The sequence below is a fragment of the Telmatherina bonti genome, assembly GCF_933228915.1.
Source record: "Telmatherina bonti genome assembly, chromosome: 11".
Taxonomy (NCBI): domain Eukaryota; kingdom Metazoa; phylum Chordata; class Actinopteri; order Atheriniformes; family Telmatherinidae; genus Telmatherina; species Telmatherina bonti.
The window spans coordinates 20,488,731-20,504,973 of record NC_136629.1 but is presented as its reverse complement, the minus strand read 5'-3'; the positions used below and the strand labels follow the sequence as shown (position 1 = coordinate 20,504,973).

At 41.4% G+C, this 16,243-nt stretch overlaps 1 protein-coding gene across 1 annotated transcript in view; it reads right to left on the bottom strand.

Annotated features, from left to right (window-relative positions):
- Window positions 1–16,243, bottom strand: part of lyst (lysosomal trafficking regulator) — a 42,325-nt gene that overhangs the window by 8,664 nt on the left and 17,418 nt on the right. The window contains exons 7-37 of the mRNA XM_079248526.1: window positions 15,800–16,011; window positions 15,609–15,675; window positions 14,956–15,065; window positions 14,112–14,481; window positions 13,860–14,016; window positions 13,572–13,745; window positions 13,315–13,475; window positions 12,440–12,630; window positions 11,708–11,953; window positions 10,955–11,128; window positions 9,933–10,082; window positions 7,911–8,048; window positions 7,628–7,826; window positions 7,409–7,537; window positions 6,557–7,190; window positions 6,218–6,398; window positions 5,242–5,411; window positions 4,845–5,075; window positions 4,505–4,671; window positions 3,716–3,868; window positions 3,472–3,633; window positions 2,913–3,104; window positions 2,612–2,823; window positions 2,295–2,504; window positions 1,616–1,792; window positions 1,362–1,438; window positions 1,060–1,248; window positions 755–900; window positions 580–676; window positions 348–409; window positions 88–143 (exon numbers count right to left, since the gene is read on the bottom strand). Of these exons, the coding sequence (XP_079104652.1) occupies window positions 88–143; window positions 348–409; window positions 580–676; window positions 755–900; window positions 1,060–1,248; window positions 1,362–1,438; window positions 1,616–1,792; window positions 2,295–2,504; window positions 2,612–2,823; window positions 2,913–3,104; window positions 3,472–3,633; window positions 3,716–3,868; window positions 4,505–4,671; window positions 4,845–5,075; window positions 5,242–5,411; window positions 6,218–6,398; window positions 6,557–7,190; window positions 7,409–7,537; window positions 7,628–7,826; window positions 7,911–8,048; window positions 9,933–10,082; window positions 10,955–11,128; window positions 11,708–11,953; window positions 12,440–12,630; window positions 13,315–13,475; window positions 13,572–13,745; window positions 13,860–14,016; window positions 14,112–14,481; window positions 14,956–15,065; window positions 15,609–15,675; window positions 15,800–16,011 (5,594 nt within the window). The remainder of the gene's footprint in view (window positions 1–87; window positions 144–347; window positions 410–579; window positions 677–754; window positions 901–1,059; window positions 1,249–1,361; window positions 1,439–1,615; window positions 1,793–2,294; window positions 2,505–2,611; window positions 2,824–2,912; window positions 3,105–3,471; window positions 3,634–3,715; window positions 3,869–4,504; window positions 4,672–4,844; window positions 5,076–5,241; window positions 5,412–6,217; window positions 6,399–6,556; window positions 7,191–7,408; window positions 7,538–7,627; window positions 7,827–7,910; window positions 8,049–9,932; window positions 10,083–10,954; window positions 11,129–11,707; window positions 11,954–12,439; window positions 12,631–13,314; window positions 13,476–13,571; window positions 13,746–13,859; window positions 14,017–14,111; window positions 14,482–14,955; window positions 15,066–15,608; window positions 15,676–15,799; window positions 16,012–16,243) is intronic.

The window sequence follows — 16,243 nt, the reverse complement described above, 5'->3', positions numbered from 1 at the left end:
CTACACAAACACAACTGATGTTTAGATGCCAGGCAGGCACATAAAACATGAAGTACGATGAGACGGCATACAGTCCTCTGGTTTTACCTGACTCTCATGAGCGTCAGCAGCGTTGTCCTCCACAAAGTACATCCCAGACTTTCCTGTGCGACAGCATGCATGAGAATATTTAGTGTGCTAAAAGTTAAGACAATGACAGACTTTCCCATGAGAATAAATAGCAAACACTTGTGTTAGGGCAGAGTAACAGCGTTGTGTCTCAGAGAGAGCAGATTATTTTTTTATGCCTTGTGACCAGCCGACTATATTATGCAGGGAGCAGCTGTGAGCAGTGGTCAGTGTCTTACCCAGAAGCAACTCCCCTGCTGTTTCTCTAGAGGGGGCGACGCTGATGCACCGTCTGGTGAACCTGAAGACATGAAAATATTTTTTTTACATAAAAGAGATACACTGAATAAACCATGGACAGGTTTCAATGCAGCAGCAGTCACTTAGAAAGTTAGGATACCTGAAAGGAGACACATAAATGTCTGAGACGATGATGCATTCTGACAGGCACAGAGAGGCAAAGAGGTGTACCTGATAGACTCGCTGGTGGCTTTGTCTTTGACAGTAGAGGAGAAGGAGGAGTGAGTCTTGTCTTCAAACAGGAAGGAGAGTGGTGGCTTCACTGAATCTGAACGCGACATGGAGTTGAGATTAAGGGAGGAAAAACGCACAAGTAACAAACTGAAATTTGTCGAAGTTTATCCACCATCAGCTTTGCGTCTATCTTTCAGCAGGTATTTGTTTGGTATGGTAAGGTAGCATCTCTGGAGCCGCCTTCGTTCCCGATTTGGCCCTTCAGTGGGATCCAGCTGCCAGGATGTCGGGTAGGATGTCTGGTCATACCAAACCGCACTGAAACAGACCATAAGAGCAAATCTTGGTTCTCTGCAGGTTCGACATTACCACTCACTTTGTTCAATTATATTTTACAAAAAAATGTACAAAAAATTTACAGAGAGAGAGAGAAAATGAAAATCAAATAATTTTTAAAAAAGGATTTTCCACACCGACCGGTCATGTGTAAGTTGCTGCACTAACTCCTGCCAGTGGCGGCTGGCGCTCAGGTCGGTCTTGTAGAGGCCTCTAATGTGCTGGATGACTTTCTTTCTCTCCATGCCTTGCCGCAGAGATACATTCTGAGTTATATCAGCTGCAATCTTGGAAATATCCTTTGACTTTCCATCCAGCCTCTGGATAAGACTGTGCAGGAATAACAGAGAACAAAGTGAATTGCAAAAGGAACAAAGACCTTTTCACATATTTCCTCCTTCTTAACATTAATGCAACAAGAGAAAAAAAGCACCTCCACTTACTTTCTCTGAGTGTTTGCCATTTTCTTTTCCCATGCGACTTTACTTGTTTTTTCTTCTGCTTCATACTTGAATTTCTCCTGTGTGAAAAAGAAAACAGGTCAGGTTGTGCTTAGCATTTATAAAGAACTGAAACTTTCAAGGCATGGATGTGGATGTTTCACTCCACTGAAATGAACACATATAATAAATATGATTAAAAGCCAGGAAGCTGCAGCCTTTCCTTCTAATAAAAGGCTTGACTTTGTAAGACAAACCTCCTTTATGGCTTTTAGCAGATCCTGTTTGTGTGGGGCACTGGGCGGGATGCAGCGATGGCCACAAAGCTTGAGAGAAGTCATGAACACACCCACAGCGCTCTGCTCATCTTTAGTGAGGTTGTCTTTGTGATCGTGAAGCATCTCATACAGGTATAGAGACAACTTTGGCCCATGCTGAGAGACAGAGAAAGTCAGAGAGTGAATGAAAGCACAGGTGAGTTTTATTTTATGTCTGAAACAAGTGAAAGCACAGACAGACATAAAACGAGCCTTATATCACTAAATTACTTTTATTACAGCCTGCAAAGAGGACAGACAGTGAAAACAGAGTGTAGTGTAATGAGGATAATGAAACCCATCTATTCAGTCATCGTCTATACCAGCCTAAGTAAATTCAGGGTCACAATGGCCTGGAGTCTATCTCAGCTACTATTATTAACCAGACATGTATGTTTTTGGACTGTGGGAGTAAGCTGGAGTATGAAGACTAACCAAGCCCATGAGAGCAAAAATTAATGCCTTTAGAGTCAGAGTATGGGAACCGTGTCTGTCAGACTGAGAATGATAAAGCTAATACCATACACTATTTACACATTTCCTTTAAAACAGGCTCACACCAGAAAACAATCCATTACTTTGGCCAAAATATAAAAGAAGAAAGACATTTCACATTTACCTCTAGACCTGGACTGAGGCTCTCCTTGAGGATATCTAGATGTCTGGAATCGAACACAAACTCAAGTGCCTCCTTCCTGTCAGACAGAGGAAGTGTGGGACTGAGTGTGTGCACCAACAGGCGGCCAATTTGGACTTTGAAAGTGTCCCGACAGGACCACAGGATCCTTCGCCACTGATGATGTGGGGCTCCACCTCGACCCGTGCTACCCTGTGGACCAGCAACACCAGTAATGCATTAGTCACATTATAGCACTCTATTATTGAAATAGCAAGTCCAAAAGATGGAAACCAGCTTCTTGTTGAGTATGTTCGTACCAGGCTAATTTTGATCCCATCCATCATGAGCTTGAGGATGTCTTTCTGGAAGCTTTTCTTGTTGGCAGGTGGCAGAGTGAAGGGAGTCGGAGAGTGTGGGACTGAGGTGGAACCACCCTCATCGTGTGTTTGATCGCCAGGATCTGGTGTGAAAAGCTGGTGATCTGGAGAGTCTGGTATATTCAGCAGGTCAAATAAGTCTTGACTCACATCTGAAATAAGAGAAAAATTAAAGCAGAAAGTGGATGAGATCAAATAGAAAACATCCGAAGTACTCTGTTGCAAAGAAAACATTATTTACCGTGGTAAATGAGTCTGTTGACAGCAAGAACCACAAGCCTTTGCAACCGCTGGACAAACTCGGTCTCACTCGCACGAATGGGGTTTTCTTGGCTCATCCTCCTCTGCATCATCTGATGGAGCTCGTCGCTGGCTACAGAGCGCATCCGCATCAGAAGAGAGTCCGTCTGGGCCAAAGAGAACCGGCGACGACCTAAAAGTATGTAACTTAGTTGTTATGCTTATTACAGGATGCCATTTTTAAAAGGAAAAATGATTTTCCAAAAGTTTTCCAAATACGTGAGTATGAGAGTGAAAGTGAGAGTTCACTGCGAGTATCTCAGAAATCCTAAAGCTAATGGGGGTTTTCTGATCGAAATTCTGTCCATACTGAAATTTAGATAAGCATTCAAACACACACACACACACACACACATGAAGGCACCAGTACCACCAGGTGTACTGGGCAAATTAATCCCCAGAGTGAGCTTCAACAGCAGAGTGAGTTCACAGCAAAAAGGGGAGAGAACGTCCCATGATATGGGAGGATCGTCTCCACTGTGGACCACAGTCCCAGCTACCTGCATCACAGAGGAGCATGTATGATGGAGCACCGGAGGGGGAAAGGAGGGGGGAGTCCTGGGACAGGAAGCTGAAAGGGGGGGACATGGGGATCTGGCCATAGGAGCAGTAGTGCTGTCTGGGAATGCGGGGGATAATGGAGTCTTTCATGGCAATGGAACCTTCAGATGGGGGATGAGGAGATGATCAGTGAGATAAAACTTATTTCTCAGCACTCAGGAACACAGAGCTGAGTGAACTCACCTGCAATGCTTTTGCGCTTCTGATAGATGGCGTGATGTGGTGAGCTGGGCGTATTAACGGAGCTGCTCAACTTCTGAGGCTCCTGGTTGGCTGTCGTCTTTATGAACTCAATGGCTGACTGGAGGACTCGGAACTGCAAAGCCACAGCCATCTCTGGAAAAAAGAAGAATGAGCATTGTTGTTGGAAAAAGCAAAAACCAACAGATTCATGTCATTTATAACTGATTTTTATCAAATCTTGCTTTTTAAAAAAAAAAATTTATTTCATTTATTTATGTAATCTAACATCTACATACAATAACTCAGTTACTCTTTCAGTCAAGTTTGATGAAATTAAATCTATGGTTTACTCTTAAAAAACTAAATCCTTTTTAATTGTAAAGTGAACTCATAGCTCTGCTGTGACAGAAGTTAAATTTACCAACAGAACTTTAAGATCAAGTCCTTTCTTTACTTCAGAATAAAATAAGTCAAAGTTGTCTGAAATTTAAATGGGCTAATGATAGTTTACATAAAACACATAAGGAACAGTGCAATCATCAAGCTAATTGGAGCAACTTCTTTTTTTTGTGTTTGCGTAAGAACCAATGAGTAGTATAGACCTCGTATAGGTACAAGAATTATAAACAAAAGAACATTAAAATGGCATTACACTGTCTGTGATAACACACTGATTACACCACATCATAAAAATAAATGTTATCAGGGAAAAGATGGAAGCAGAACATAACTAATGACATGATTGATGTATTTTGCATGTGAATTGATATTTAGAAATGCAGTTCTCACCCTGCGTGCGATGGATCTTGCTGGTCTGCATGAAACCCAGCAAGGTAATGAGGTCCTCGATGATGCGGAAGTACTGGGACCCTGAAGAACTGCAGGAGTGGATAGTCACGGCTACCAGCATCTGCTGGATGTCACACACCAGGAGCTTGTAGTCATTCAAGGGAATACTGCAGAGCGATGAAAGAGAAAATAAGAGTTTAAAACACGAGGAGTCAGAATATGCTAGATCAACCAACACTAAGAAGATTAATGATTTAATTCTTGGCTCAGTGGTTCAAAACAAAACCTATGAACCCATGGGGATGTTTGCATGAATCATCCTCTGTTCTGGCAGCCGTACCCATTCTCCATGCCATTGAGGGTGGAGAGAGTGTTAAAGAGCACGTAGAGCAGCCCGTGGTCTAGCAGGATGTCTGCCAGCTTGGGGCAGGCATTGACGAGCTGCAGCAGCATACAAAGGATGTTGTGCACCAAGGAGTTCTCGTAAAGGGAGTTCTCAATAAGCCCCAACACTGGGATGATACAGCGCTTTCTGAAGGCCGAGATATTTTCCATCTCCTCCAGATCCAAGCTAGAAATACAAAACAGAAAAATAATGTTCTAGCATGCACAAACATTAGATGTATCGACCAAATATAGTTTTTTCAGCAGGCTAATCAATGCATACTAATGTGAGACTGTGTGTTGTGTTGTGTGTTAGATGTTATGGCTTGACTGGCACACTGCCCTGGACTCACTCTTCTTCTAGGCTCATCGGGCGTCCAAACAGCATCTCCAGGAAGCATTCAAAGAGCCCCTGGCTGCCCTGGTGGATGTACAGCTGATTGGCCAGCAGTGAGAAGCCATGGTTCTTCAGAAACTTCTCCTTCTGTTCCTTTAAAGCTCTGCTGAAATAAGCGTCTAGCAGCTGGGAAAGATGAACAGAATAAATTAGGCCTGTAGGTGCAGTAGTCTAGACTATAGCTTTAGGGCGTCTTTTCTAATCCGCATGTGCTTGAAACATGTATATGCCACAAACCATACAGGAGGATGTACATGATCATTCAGGGACAAAGTCAATATAATTAAACCAAGCATTGTGTTTTGGTTAGGAATGATGTAATCTAATCCATGTCTATCTCTAGGTTGTAGATGCTTAAGAAATAAGTCACGCAGTCAGTCTAGAATTGATCATCTGATTTTATAGGAAAACAATTTTTCAAATTCTTTTATTCAGTTTTTGTTCTTTTGGAATCCATCAACTATCAACAATAAAGGCAAGAAAATAGCTTTTAAACCTTTAGACACAAAACTCTTGTTTTGATGGCACTAAAATGAGCCATTATGAGCATTACCTTTTCATATATTGCTTCACTTGTTCATTTCATTGTAGTCCGCCAGCAAAATAACCGAAGATTTGTAAATTATTTTAAAGTCAAATTAATCCAAGAATCTGTAGATAAATTGTGTCACATCAGACAGACTTCTTTGACATATTTTTTGGTTTTGTCATTATCTTATGAAAGAGCTGTAACAAAATGTATCATCTTGCCCCATCCGACTTTACACAAATACTACAATGTTATTACAATCACAAAATGCAAAATAAAAAAGCTAACATAAACAAGACTTTTGGGAATAGTAGTAAGCTAAAACCTCCATGGAGTGGTCATTGGTCTGGTAAATATCACCGTGTGATGCTTGGGTTTGGAGTGTGTTAAAGAAGAGACCAACCTTCATGACTCCTTGTTGGATTAGAGGTGAGGAATGATTGACCAAGACAACGAGGGCCTCTGGCTGGATGAGTTTGTCCATCACCTCCTCAAGCATGAGGTCAGGCAACAACAGTAAAACACCCCTCAGGAGATCATACAGTCCACAGCAGATCAGCACCAAACAGTCCTCTGTGCTGGACCTGAGACAAATAACTTTTTTTTAGTGCTGAATATTGAATTATGACACTCTGAACACATCAGGTTTAGTTAATAACTCATATACATTTTATTCATGTTATACAAAATGCATTTTTACATATTAAATGAAAAGTATAGTTGAGGAACTGTGGTTAGATACCTGTCATTGGACTCAGTTTTGCTGTGTGACCTCTCATAACCAGGAGAGTAGGTGTAGCTTTCCCAGTCTTCAGGCATGGAGCCTCGGTCAGCTGCACTGGGCCATCGGCCGACTGTCAACGAACCGTTTGGAACTGGGAAGGCCAAGCCCAGACTGGCCAAGTTGCTGTGACTCCTCTGGAAAGACTGGATGCCTTTCAGGCTGTCAGGACGACGTGGAGCTTCGTCACTGGCCCAGTCAAACCTGTCCTCAGACTCTGCCACCCACACGCTGCCCTCTGCCAGACTGTCCACCTCCGCTGCTTCATCCCGCTCCTCCTCCACACTGATAGAAGGGGTGCGCAGGGCAGCTGCTTCGCCTGTGTCTTTAGAGTCACAAATTGTCTTGGCTGATTCGCAACTGCTCAAGAGCTGCTCGTCGCCTCCGACCTTCTTCAAAGTCTCAGTGCTGCCGAGGGTTTGTTGAGAGGTGACGGAGGCCCCGTCTCCTTCACCTGCTTCACTCGAGCTGCCGTGTCCAAGTCGAGGTGACAGCAGGGGTGAGGCGTATGGAGACGGAGCCAGACTAGGGGGGCGTAATGACTGATCCTCACCTCCATGGCCTCCGTGTTCAGGGGACGCAGCATGGAGATGACCTGGAAAATGTTTTAAATTAGTAAACTTAAGAAATTTAGAAGTTTAAGATTTCTGGAAATTTAGAACAGTGAAATGCAGCATCAGAGAAAAAAGTGCTGCTGATTTTCCCATTTCTGTCATGTCATGTCATTCTCAGCAAAAATTGAAGATGTAATCATCTTAGGTTTCGTGCTGGTGGGGCATTAAGGTCAGTGTTACATTGCTGAAGCAGATGTACCTTCGTGGGGTGCATCAGTAAAAACAGTCGGGGAGAGCGACACCACAGAGCTGCTGGCAGACTTTCCACCACTGTTGGAGTGTCTCAAGTACATAATGGACTGCACCTTCTCCTGGTACAGCTTCCCATCTGACAAACAGAGACATCAAAAAACCCAGTACATTAAATTAATGGTACTTTGATACAGAGCTTCTGTGGTTTGCTGCACCGTGTCCTTACCTATGTGTAGAGAGAAGTAGAAACTAGATGGAGTGTGACAGACGTAAGTGTTGGTTGGTGGGTGAACAGCCAGCAGAAAGTTGCAAATCAGTTTCAGCAGATCCATGTCTGGAGGTGAGCCGAGTACTTCCTGGATGATTTTGATGAAGGACAAGCACACATCCTGGGGGATCGCAGTTAGATGGTCATCCCGATGCTCCTTAAGAAAAACATGATGCTCTTAGTAACAGTTTCTGAGAGGAGGAAGGGCATCATGACAATATGCATTATAAAAACAACCTACCTGTAGCACCTGGCAGGTAAGCAGGAAACGATGCACAACTTCAGCATTGAGGAACTGACGGATGTTGAACATCTGATGCGGATGGTGCACCCTGATGAGGATCTCCAAAGCGGCCAGCAGTGTTTCCCACACTCCACACTAACAACACAAACAGGAAGTGATCGTACAGAGGTACATGCACTGATAAACATCACTCAACCCTCAAAGTCAATTGTTACAAGATAAAAATTTGTGCTTCCTTCCCACACTTTGAGGTTATTCAGGAAGTCGAATCAAGGTGGAAATTAGATCTTCTTTGTTTATTTTTTTTTTTTAAAATGTGCCTTTGATCATTAAAATGAATTAGAAATAGGTTGTAAAATTATCTTTAAAAAAATAAAACAAAAAATTATTTTAGGAATTGAGTTGGTAAATCATTCAACACCATTTTTTTCCTTTTTTTCTCTGCTACATTTACAAGAAAACTAAAGATGGCTGTTTTTTTGTTATATTTTGTACTCATATTGATATACTGAACTTCTAAAATAATCTGTCAAATAAATTAATTTAAAAAAAACAAAAAATTTGCTGAATTATTTTTCTCATATGAATATATACATTAACATTTGATTTACTTGAGCAGCAACGCCCTGTGGTCCACACCAACAACGTTTTTCTATTCTTGGTTTAAGGAAAAGACAAGTTCCACAGTAACAACCAACACTGAACCAACAAGGGACCAGTGGTGCATACATTATTATTTTCCAACTGTTTACATAGACAGTCTAAATGCAACACAGTTGTTCATGAGCTTTCCTTGCGTGCTAAATAATACAGTGAGCAGTTTCTCTGTCAGTACTGGCAGATGATCTCATACCAGCTGTCTTCCACTCAATGTGCAGCTAAAGTAGCTCAAAGACAACAAAGAAAAAATCTTTCATTTCTGTTCAGTATCAGCAGCTTCATGGTCAACTTTCTCCTTGTTGTTAGGTTTCGCCAAAACTGGGCACAGTTGTGGCTGAATTAGGCCTAATGTGTTGAATTAGGCAGCACATAAGCAGCCACAACTGATGCATCAGTTCTTTAATATAGTGGGAGAAGGCTGTCAAAAAGCATTACCACACTGTTGGATCCTTGTCTTCTGTTGTCATGTCAGTAAAGGAGAATTAGTCTGATACTGTGATGTGAAACTGATGAAAGCGGGAGACACAAACAGGTGGCACGCCAAAAAAATGTATATATCTTTGCTCTTGCAATAAATTTAGACAAAAAAATCATCTATAGGGCCAAAACACAATACTTAAATGTGTAAAATGTACAAACTTGAAGGAAACTGGCAGCTGTTAAAATACCCATGTTTGTATGGACAGGGACTGACATTTATTAATTTCAGGGGAAACATTTTCCCTAAACTTATTTTTAGTGTGTAGCATAAAAAGTTTTAATCCAAAACATTGGTTTCATTCATTAATGCACCCTGCTGTGAAACTAACACTATAAATTTGTGACAGTTTAGATGACCATTATAAACTGAATTTATCACCATGCCCATATATAAATAATCCGCTGACTGGTATTTATATGAATAATGAATATCATTGTTGGTCGGGGTGGAGCAGAGAGCGATCATGAGGTCTATTTATGGTTTGTTTTTCTTTTTTATGTTAGAAATAAAAAGAAAAATCTAAAATGCTGGATGCATTTTTTAAACTAGTTCCAAGGACTAATAAAATTAAAAACTGACCTGAAAAACTTAAGATAAAACTTTCGAATTAAAAGGGCACATCTTTGTTAATCATGGGAGAGGACTGATCTGATTATATGTTGGGCTTGCAGTGCAGTCTGTGGAGCAGGGAACATTTTACTGCAAAACAAAGGAATGGATTTAATAAGCTGGCATTGATTTTGGAAGCTAAAGTACTACAGATATGGTGTCTTTTTAGTATCATGATCCTAAGAGTCCATTATTGACCCATAAGAGTTGCAAGAGCCAAGGATATACAAGTTTTACCAACAGCATGCGTGCTCAGTATATGTGCTTACCTTAGCCTTGGCCCAGATCTTCCAGTCCAACAGAATGTCTGACAGAAGCCGTATATCCTGCACCACAGCGACTGACTCTGTATCTAATCTGAACTGACCATCATCCCCCAGGACGAGGATGGGGCCAGTGCAACACCCATCAAGTAAAGTCTGGGGAAAAAAACCCCAAAAGATTCAGAAAAACAGTCGCTTCCATAATGTTTCTATAATCATTTACAAAGTGGTGCCCATCCTGATAAAGTACACACCAAAACATGCAAACACTCACTAATACAGAACCAATCTCAGGAAGACAACCAATCCATTCTCAATTAAATCGTTGAAGAGCATATGATTCCAGCAAAACGGATGCCATTTGCTTCCAGAGCAGTCTTGTCATTATTGATTAAAGTCATCATCATCATCATTTGTAACCAGCCTCTGCAGTGGTCATAAATCTTTAGGCCTTAAGTCTCTTATAGCCTGAGATATGGTAGTATAAATACTTGCAGTCTTATAAATAATTTAACAGCAAGAAAAGTTTATTTTAACTAAGCTCCCTGAAGATACAAAAGACACGTTATTAACGGCATGAAAAGTATGAAGGAGGAGAGGAGGTGGAAACCTTAAAAATAAAGCATGATACATTTCTTTTTTATGTCAAAATAATCAAGAGTGTATAATTTCACTAGTCGGAGCAGCTTTGTGCTTACATTACAGAATGTAAAAGTCTGAAGTGAGAAAAGCAATCAGAGGTGCTGTGTGAGTCTGCAGGAGCACAATGTTTCATCAAGTCAGACAGAATCCATTTCAGCACAGAGCCATCACACAGCTCTATTACACACATAGCCAGAGGGTCAAGTAACAGCAGGATGCACTGATACCAGCTCAGACAGCCACCACGGTGTTGAGCTGGATCAGATTCATGGGGAGAAAAGACAAGTGATGGACAGTATGCTTTTTTGCTTTTAGCTGCAAAGATCAGGTCCTACAGTAGAAGCTGTGAGAACGTAAGACAACAAAGAGTCAAAGATGCGACTTACTTTGAGTATGTGATATCCTACGATGCATTTAGACTTGATGAGGACCTGATGGATCATAGAGTAACCATGGTAACAATCCATTTCATGGATGCGGTGCTGGTTAAATTTGCAAAGAGACAGGAGCACTTGGAGGGCCAGTGCTTGGGTCTTCTCACAGTCGCTCAGCTCCACCGTCTGGACACATCAGAGCCCCAGATGAGGGACAGAAAAAAGGACAGAACAAACACTGATCATGGGAACGTGTACAAATACAATTACTAACCTCTATCCTTTATGTGACATTTCACATCTCTTTCATGATAACCACACAAAACAAGCTAAAATCCATTACTTCCCAATATGTGAGATTTAATTCTCTGCCAGAAATTTGCACTAGTTATGCAAGCATTCAAGTAAAAATAACTGAAAATATTTTTTTAAAATCAAAAACATGCAATTTTGTCATCTGACATTGGCTCAAAATTAATTACATTAGCGCTCTTGGCTATGTGCAGCACCTTTTTACAGGGGTGTAAGATACAACAAATATGTCTAAATAAACACTTTTTTTCACACTGCAAATAAAGTAAATAATACAAAATTTAAAGTTCATAATGAAATGAGTTCTCCCTGAGGGAAATTTGTAAATTTTCTCACTCATGATCTGCCTCAAAGTGGATTATACATTTCTGCAATTTTCAGACAAGTCACCACCACAGATTCTGAGTCTGTAGCTTCCCTAAAAACATAAACTAAAAACATAAACTATCCTACCTGTGCAAATAGGAAGACAAAATTTCCTGTCCCTCCGATCTTATGCAAGACACTCTGCAGGTCATGGGTTTCAGTGGGATGCAGAGCTCTAAGAGCGCTGGGCTCTAAGGAAACACTTTGCACTTCTTTGGAGCTGAAGGGCCGCTGAGTGACCACCGCCTTGGCTTGACCTTTCAGTCTGATTACTGGCTCGTAAATTGTGTAGACTCGTGGATTGCTGGGAGCATACACAACAGCCAAGCTCTCCTGTGCAGAAACACATCATGTAATTTAAGTTTAACTTTACAAAATTCACATAGAAAGTTATTTTGTTTTAACCAGGACCAAAGAAACTCCCTATTACAGATTCAGACTCTACCAAACTTAGTTAGAGATAAGGAGAAATCTTAAAGTGGAGGTTTATTAGCACAGCTTTTTATAAACAAATCTATCAAAGCTTATTGAAAAAATACAACTATTTTCAGTCTCACTGAAATAGTTGTTGCTAGTTTTTTCCCTATTTGGGAAGAATAACTTCCACTTCCAGCCTTGCAGTATAATTCATCACAGCTAATTGCAATGGCACACATGCTCAGATAGAGAAATGAGACAATAAATGAGACACGGGACACGTTTCTTTCAGTTAGATGGACAGGGGTTAACATTTGTAATAGATACAAAAAGATTGTCTTTCATAATGCTAGAAATGGACTGTCAGAGTTTTTGTGTTGTAATCTTTAAAAAGAGACTTACAACCAGTGCTGTTGTGTCTATATCCTTGTTCTTCATCAGGATCTCTCTCACATGTTCACACTTCAAACCTTCCTGAGAGACAAACTTGGAGAATGATCCTCTTGGTTTGCCATACTTGCAGGGCATGATTGATGTCAGGTCTGGTCCACTGGAGTAGAGGTAGAAGGCCTCCTCAGAGCCTATTCTAGCTCCTAACATAAGCATAAAAACATAATGTTAGAAGAGACAGAAGCCTGATCTTTTTATTCTTTTTTTTTTTGTTGCCTCTGCTAAGAATCTACTGGTGACACAAATATGCAAGATTTTCTTTTTATAATTTGGAAGTTGCAGAAATTCATTACAAGAAATCCTAATTGTAATTTAAATCATTACACTTCCCAAATTAACAACATTCAATGCCATTCAAGGACATTTGTTGGTTGCCACTGAGCCCCCTGATGTTTTATCTCCTGTTTTAATATTGTGGAATGCCACAAACCACTACCCACACTGAATTCCATGACACTAGAGAGGCTAAGCTTGTCTAAACAGATCAGCTGGGTTCACAGGTTGAGATACAAGCCATTCACAGTCAATTAGAGGTAACAAGAGAGGCATTCAGTAAGCCTCCCAAGAGAATGCTGAGAATCCGCAACACGCCACACATCACACCAGGCACAGCCTTGAAACTTTAGACATGCTTGTAAAATACAGTGTCACAAACCGTTTATCCAGTGCTGATTGAAGGAATGCAGATGGTAATTACTGTACCACCAGGGGGCAGTACTGAGAACCAACCTTTTAAGCTGACTACATGTGGTTGATGAAGATGAGTGGATGTCTGGTGGACATATGATTTCAGTTACATAAACAAACGAGGAGTCGACAAGACACACCGTTGAAAAGAAGCACAGTGCCCATGCTCCAGCGTGCACCGTGCTTCAGCTGCTCCTCTGAGGATGATATGCAGTGACCCAACATGCAGAAAGTTTTGTTGCTGTCAGAAGACAAACTGGACTTTCTCGGTAGTGTGTAGTCCAAAGAAACCTCACATTTCCTGAAGAAAAGAGAAATTTGATCAAGTTCATAGACCTTCTACTGTAGTATTTACCAGAAGAGTCAAACTGTGCATTTGTCAACCACATTTTCTCACCTGATGCCACACACCCAGACAACCACTCGACCATGGATGTTCTTCTTTCCCTCAGGCTGCTGGCTGTAGGTAATGGCGAGGTGTTGCCACTGCCCCCGTCTGAATAATCCCTCACCAGAGTCTGCCTGCGCCAGGAGCCCTGCTTTTATATCATCATTTGGGTCTATACAAATCCTGTTAAAACAACACATTACAAAATGTACTGTGAGTATAATAAATCGCAGCAGTATTACCAAAACATAACAATTCATTAACATATTTCAATCTGTGGCTGCAGCTTGAACTTACCTGAAGGTGAGCAAGCCTGTACAGAAGTCTGCCCACGCTTGAAGCATCAGCGCCTTGGAGCCCATGGACAGAATGTGAACAGGGCCTTCGTCTTCGAATCTTGACCCAGCCTGAGATGACGCATGCTGGGATTCGGCTGCAGGAGGATTACTTTCATCTGGAGGAAAATGCAGATTTCAAAACAATTTATCATTTCACATTTATGGACATTGTACACTAAAGATACTGGCCAAGATATCTATTGCATCTCACCCTTGTCTTTCTCCCCATCGTTATCCTCTGGCTTTGTTATCCTCAGCCACATAGAGACACTAAAGCCGCTGGCCATGTGGGGCCAGCAATTCTGCCCTACCAGGGGCAAATGGAGAGGAGCAATGTGCCACGGAGAGGAATGGAAGTGGTTAGGTCTGTACTCAGCATCCGCCTCCCTGCGGCCAGGAGACAATTTGCCCTTCCAGATCAAACTAACACTTTTCCCTCCAGCAGCACAGTTCTGTCTGGAGCCTGGAGACAATGCTGCGGATACAGAGGCTCCAAGGATGAGTGGAAAAGTCAAGAAATGAAGAGGCTCTGTGTTCATGTTGGCTTCGATGATTTGTAAGATGCCCTTGAGCAAAACATCCTGGTAACAAATAAATCAAAAGGCCGCATAAGAAATCTTATGTTCAGAAATATGCTAAACCAACACCACACATGAATAAATGTAAGAAAGCCTTTTTAAAAGAAAAAAACTCCTTGGCAGCCAATATGCATGTCATTTTGTGCATGGAAAACACAGATAATTAGCCATTATTCAGACATAACTACTGCTTTAGAAATGTATCACATGGGAACAGATTAATAATGATGTTGGTTGATTAAGTAAGATGAAACATCACGTCTGTTCAGAACACTAGTGTTAATTGTATGTTATATGAAGAAAGCCCGAGAGGGAAATGTGGTAATGCAATTTAACACATTTAAAACAACAATGAAGTGAGACAGAAGTGTGACAGAACTGACATCTTAAAGTAATTTCTTATTCCTGTCAGTGTTTGCAGCGTGAAGAGATGCAACCGGTTATCATGCTGAATGACTGATTAGTTTAGCTACTTACTGTAGGTGGAGACTTCTCCAGGAAAAGGCGGATCAATAGAGCCAGTTCCTCTGCTGTGATTTGTCGGCTCACCATGGCAACCAAGAGCTCCACAAGCACAGTCTGGCAATCTGAATAGATGCCAATAATAAGCAGATTGTATAAACAGTTTTCATTCATTCTCTTTACCATGTACCAGAACAATACAGGCCAGACACAAATCAGAATCAATGCCTACTTTAGTGCCGGATTATTAGCATCTCTGATGAATTAAGGGGGGAAAACAAAAAAAGAAAAACCACATAAAAGAAAAAACATACAAGAAGAGAAAGATAACCTGTATTCAAAAGGTCATTCACTAAATTCAGTATATATCTAATATTAGTAATAACCTACTCGTCTGTAGAATTTGCACTTAAAATATTCTTATACAAAAATAGAGACATTAAAGTAGGCTGAGTGGATACAGATCTTTCAAAGAATGACTAAAAGTAGCTGTACTAAATATGATGTTTTCAGCCTTGAAGACCAAGTTTAAATGTGAGGGTAGGAGTAAAAAGCTTGACAGCATGGCAAATTGTGTTCCCCCAATTTTTTTCATCCCGAGACGCAACAGTCGAAAGATATCTGTTAATGTCAGATCAGATTAGAATAAGCCAAGATTAATGGCAAACCTGTAAAGGAGGAGTTTGTTTGACCGAGGATGTTATGAAAGCCACAAAGGATGGTTTTGACTCCTCCCTGTGAGAAAGCAGAACAGCGGGCCAAGTCAAAATTTATAGTGCACAGCTGAACTGTAAAAAAAAAAGACAAATATGGAGAATGATTCAGAGTAACATGAAGAGGAAGAAGGGGCCAGTCTGACCTGTTCATAGAGCAAAGCAGCATTGCGTCCGTTGGCATGTACTGCACCCAGCAGGCTGTGAAACACATGACTCAGAACCTCCAGGTCTGGGGATCCAGATGCAAGAAGCTGCAACTCCATTGTGCAGATCTCTGGGAACAGCAACACGCCACGCCCAGGCCCTTCTGCCACCACCGCAAACTCACGCAACCCGGCTGACTCCACCTTCCCTCCTGATAGAACAACCCGTCAAGCAGGGGAAGATCAGAGACACAACAAAACACCAACACACACAGGCATGAAGATATAAGCATGCCACGCTGACTGGCATGCCTCGCTTGTTAACGCATAGACACAATCTGACAGCTTGTCATGCTTGAACAGCTCCATAATCCAGGCATTCCCTCCTTCAGCTCCAAACTCCCATCTTGGAGGCAGCTCATGTAAATGAATCAGCCTCAAGTC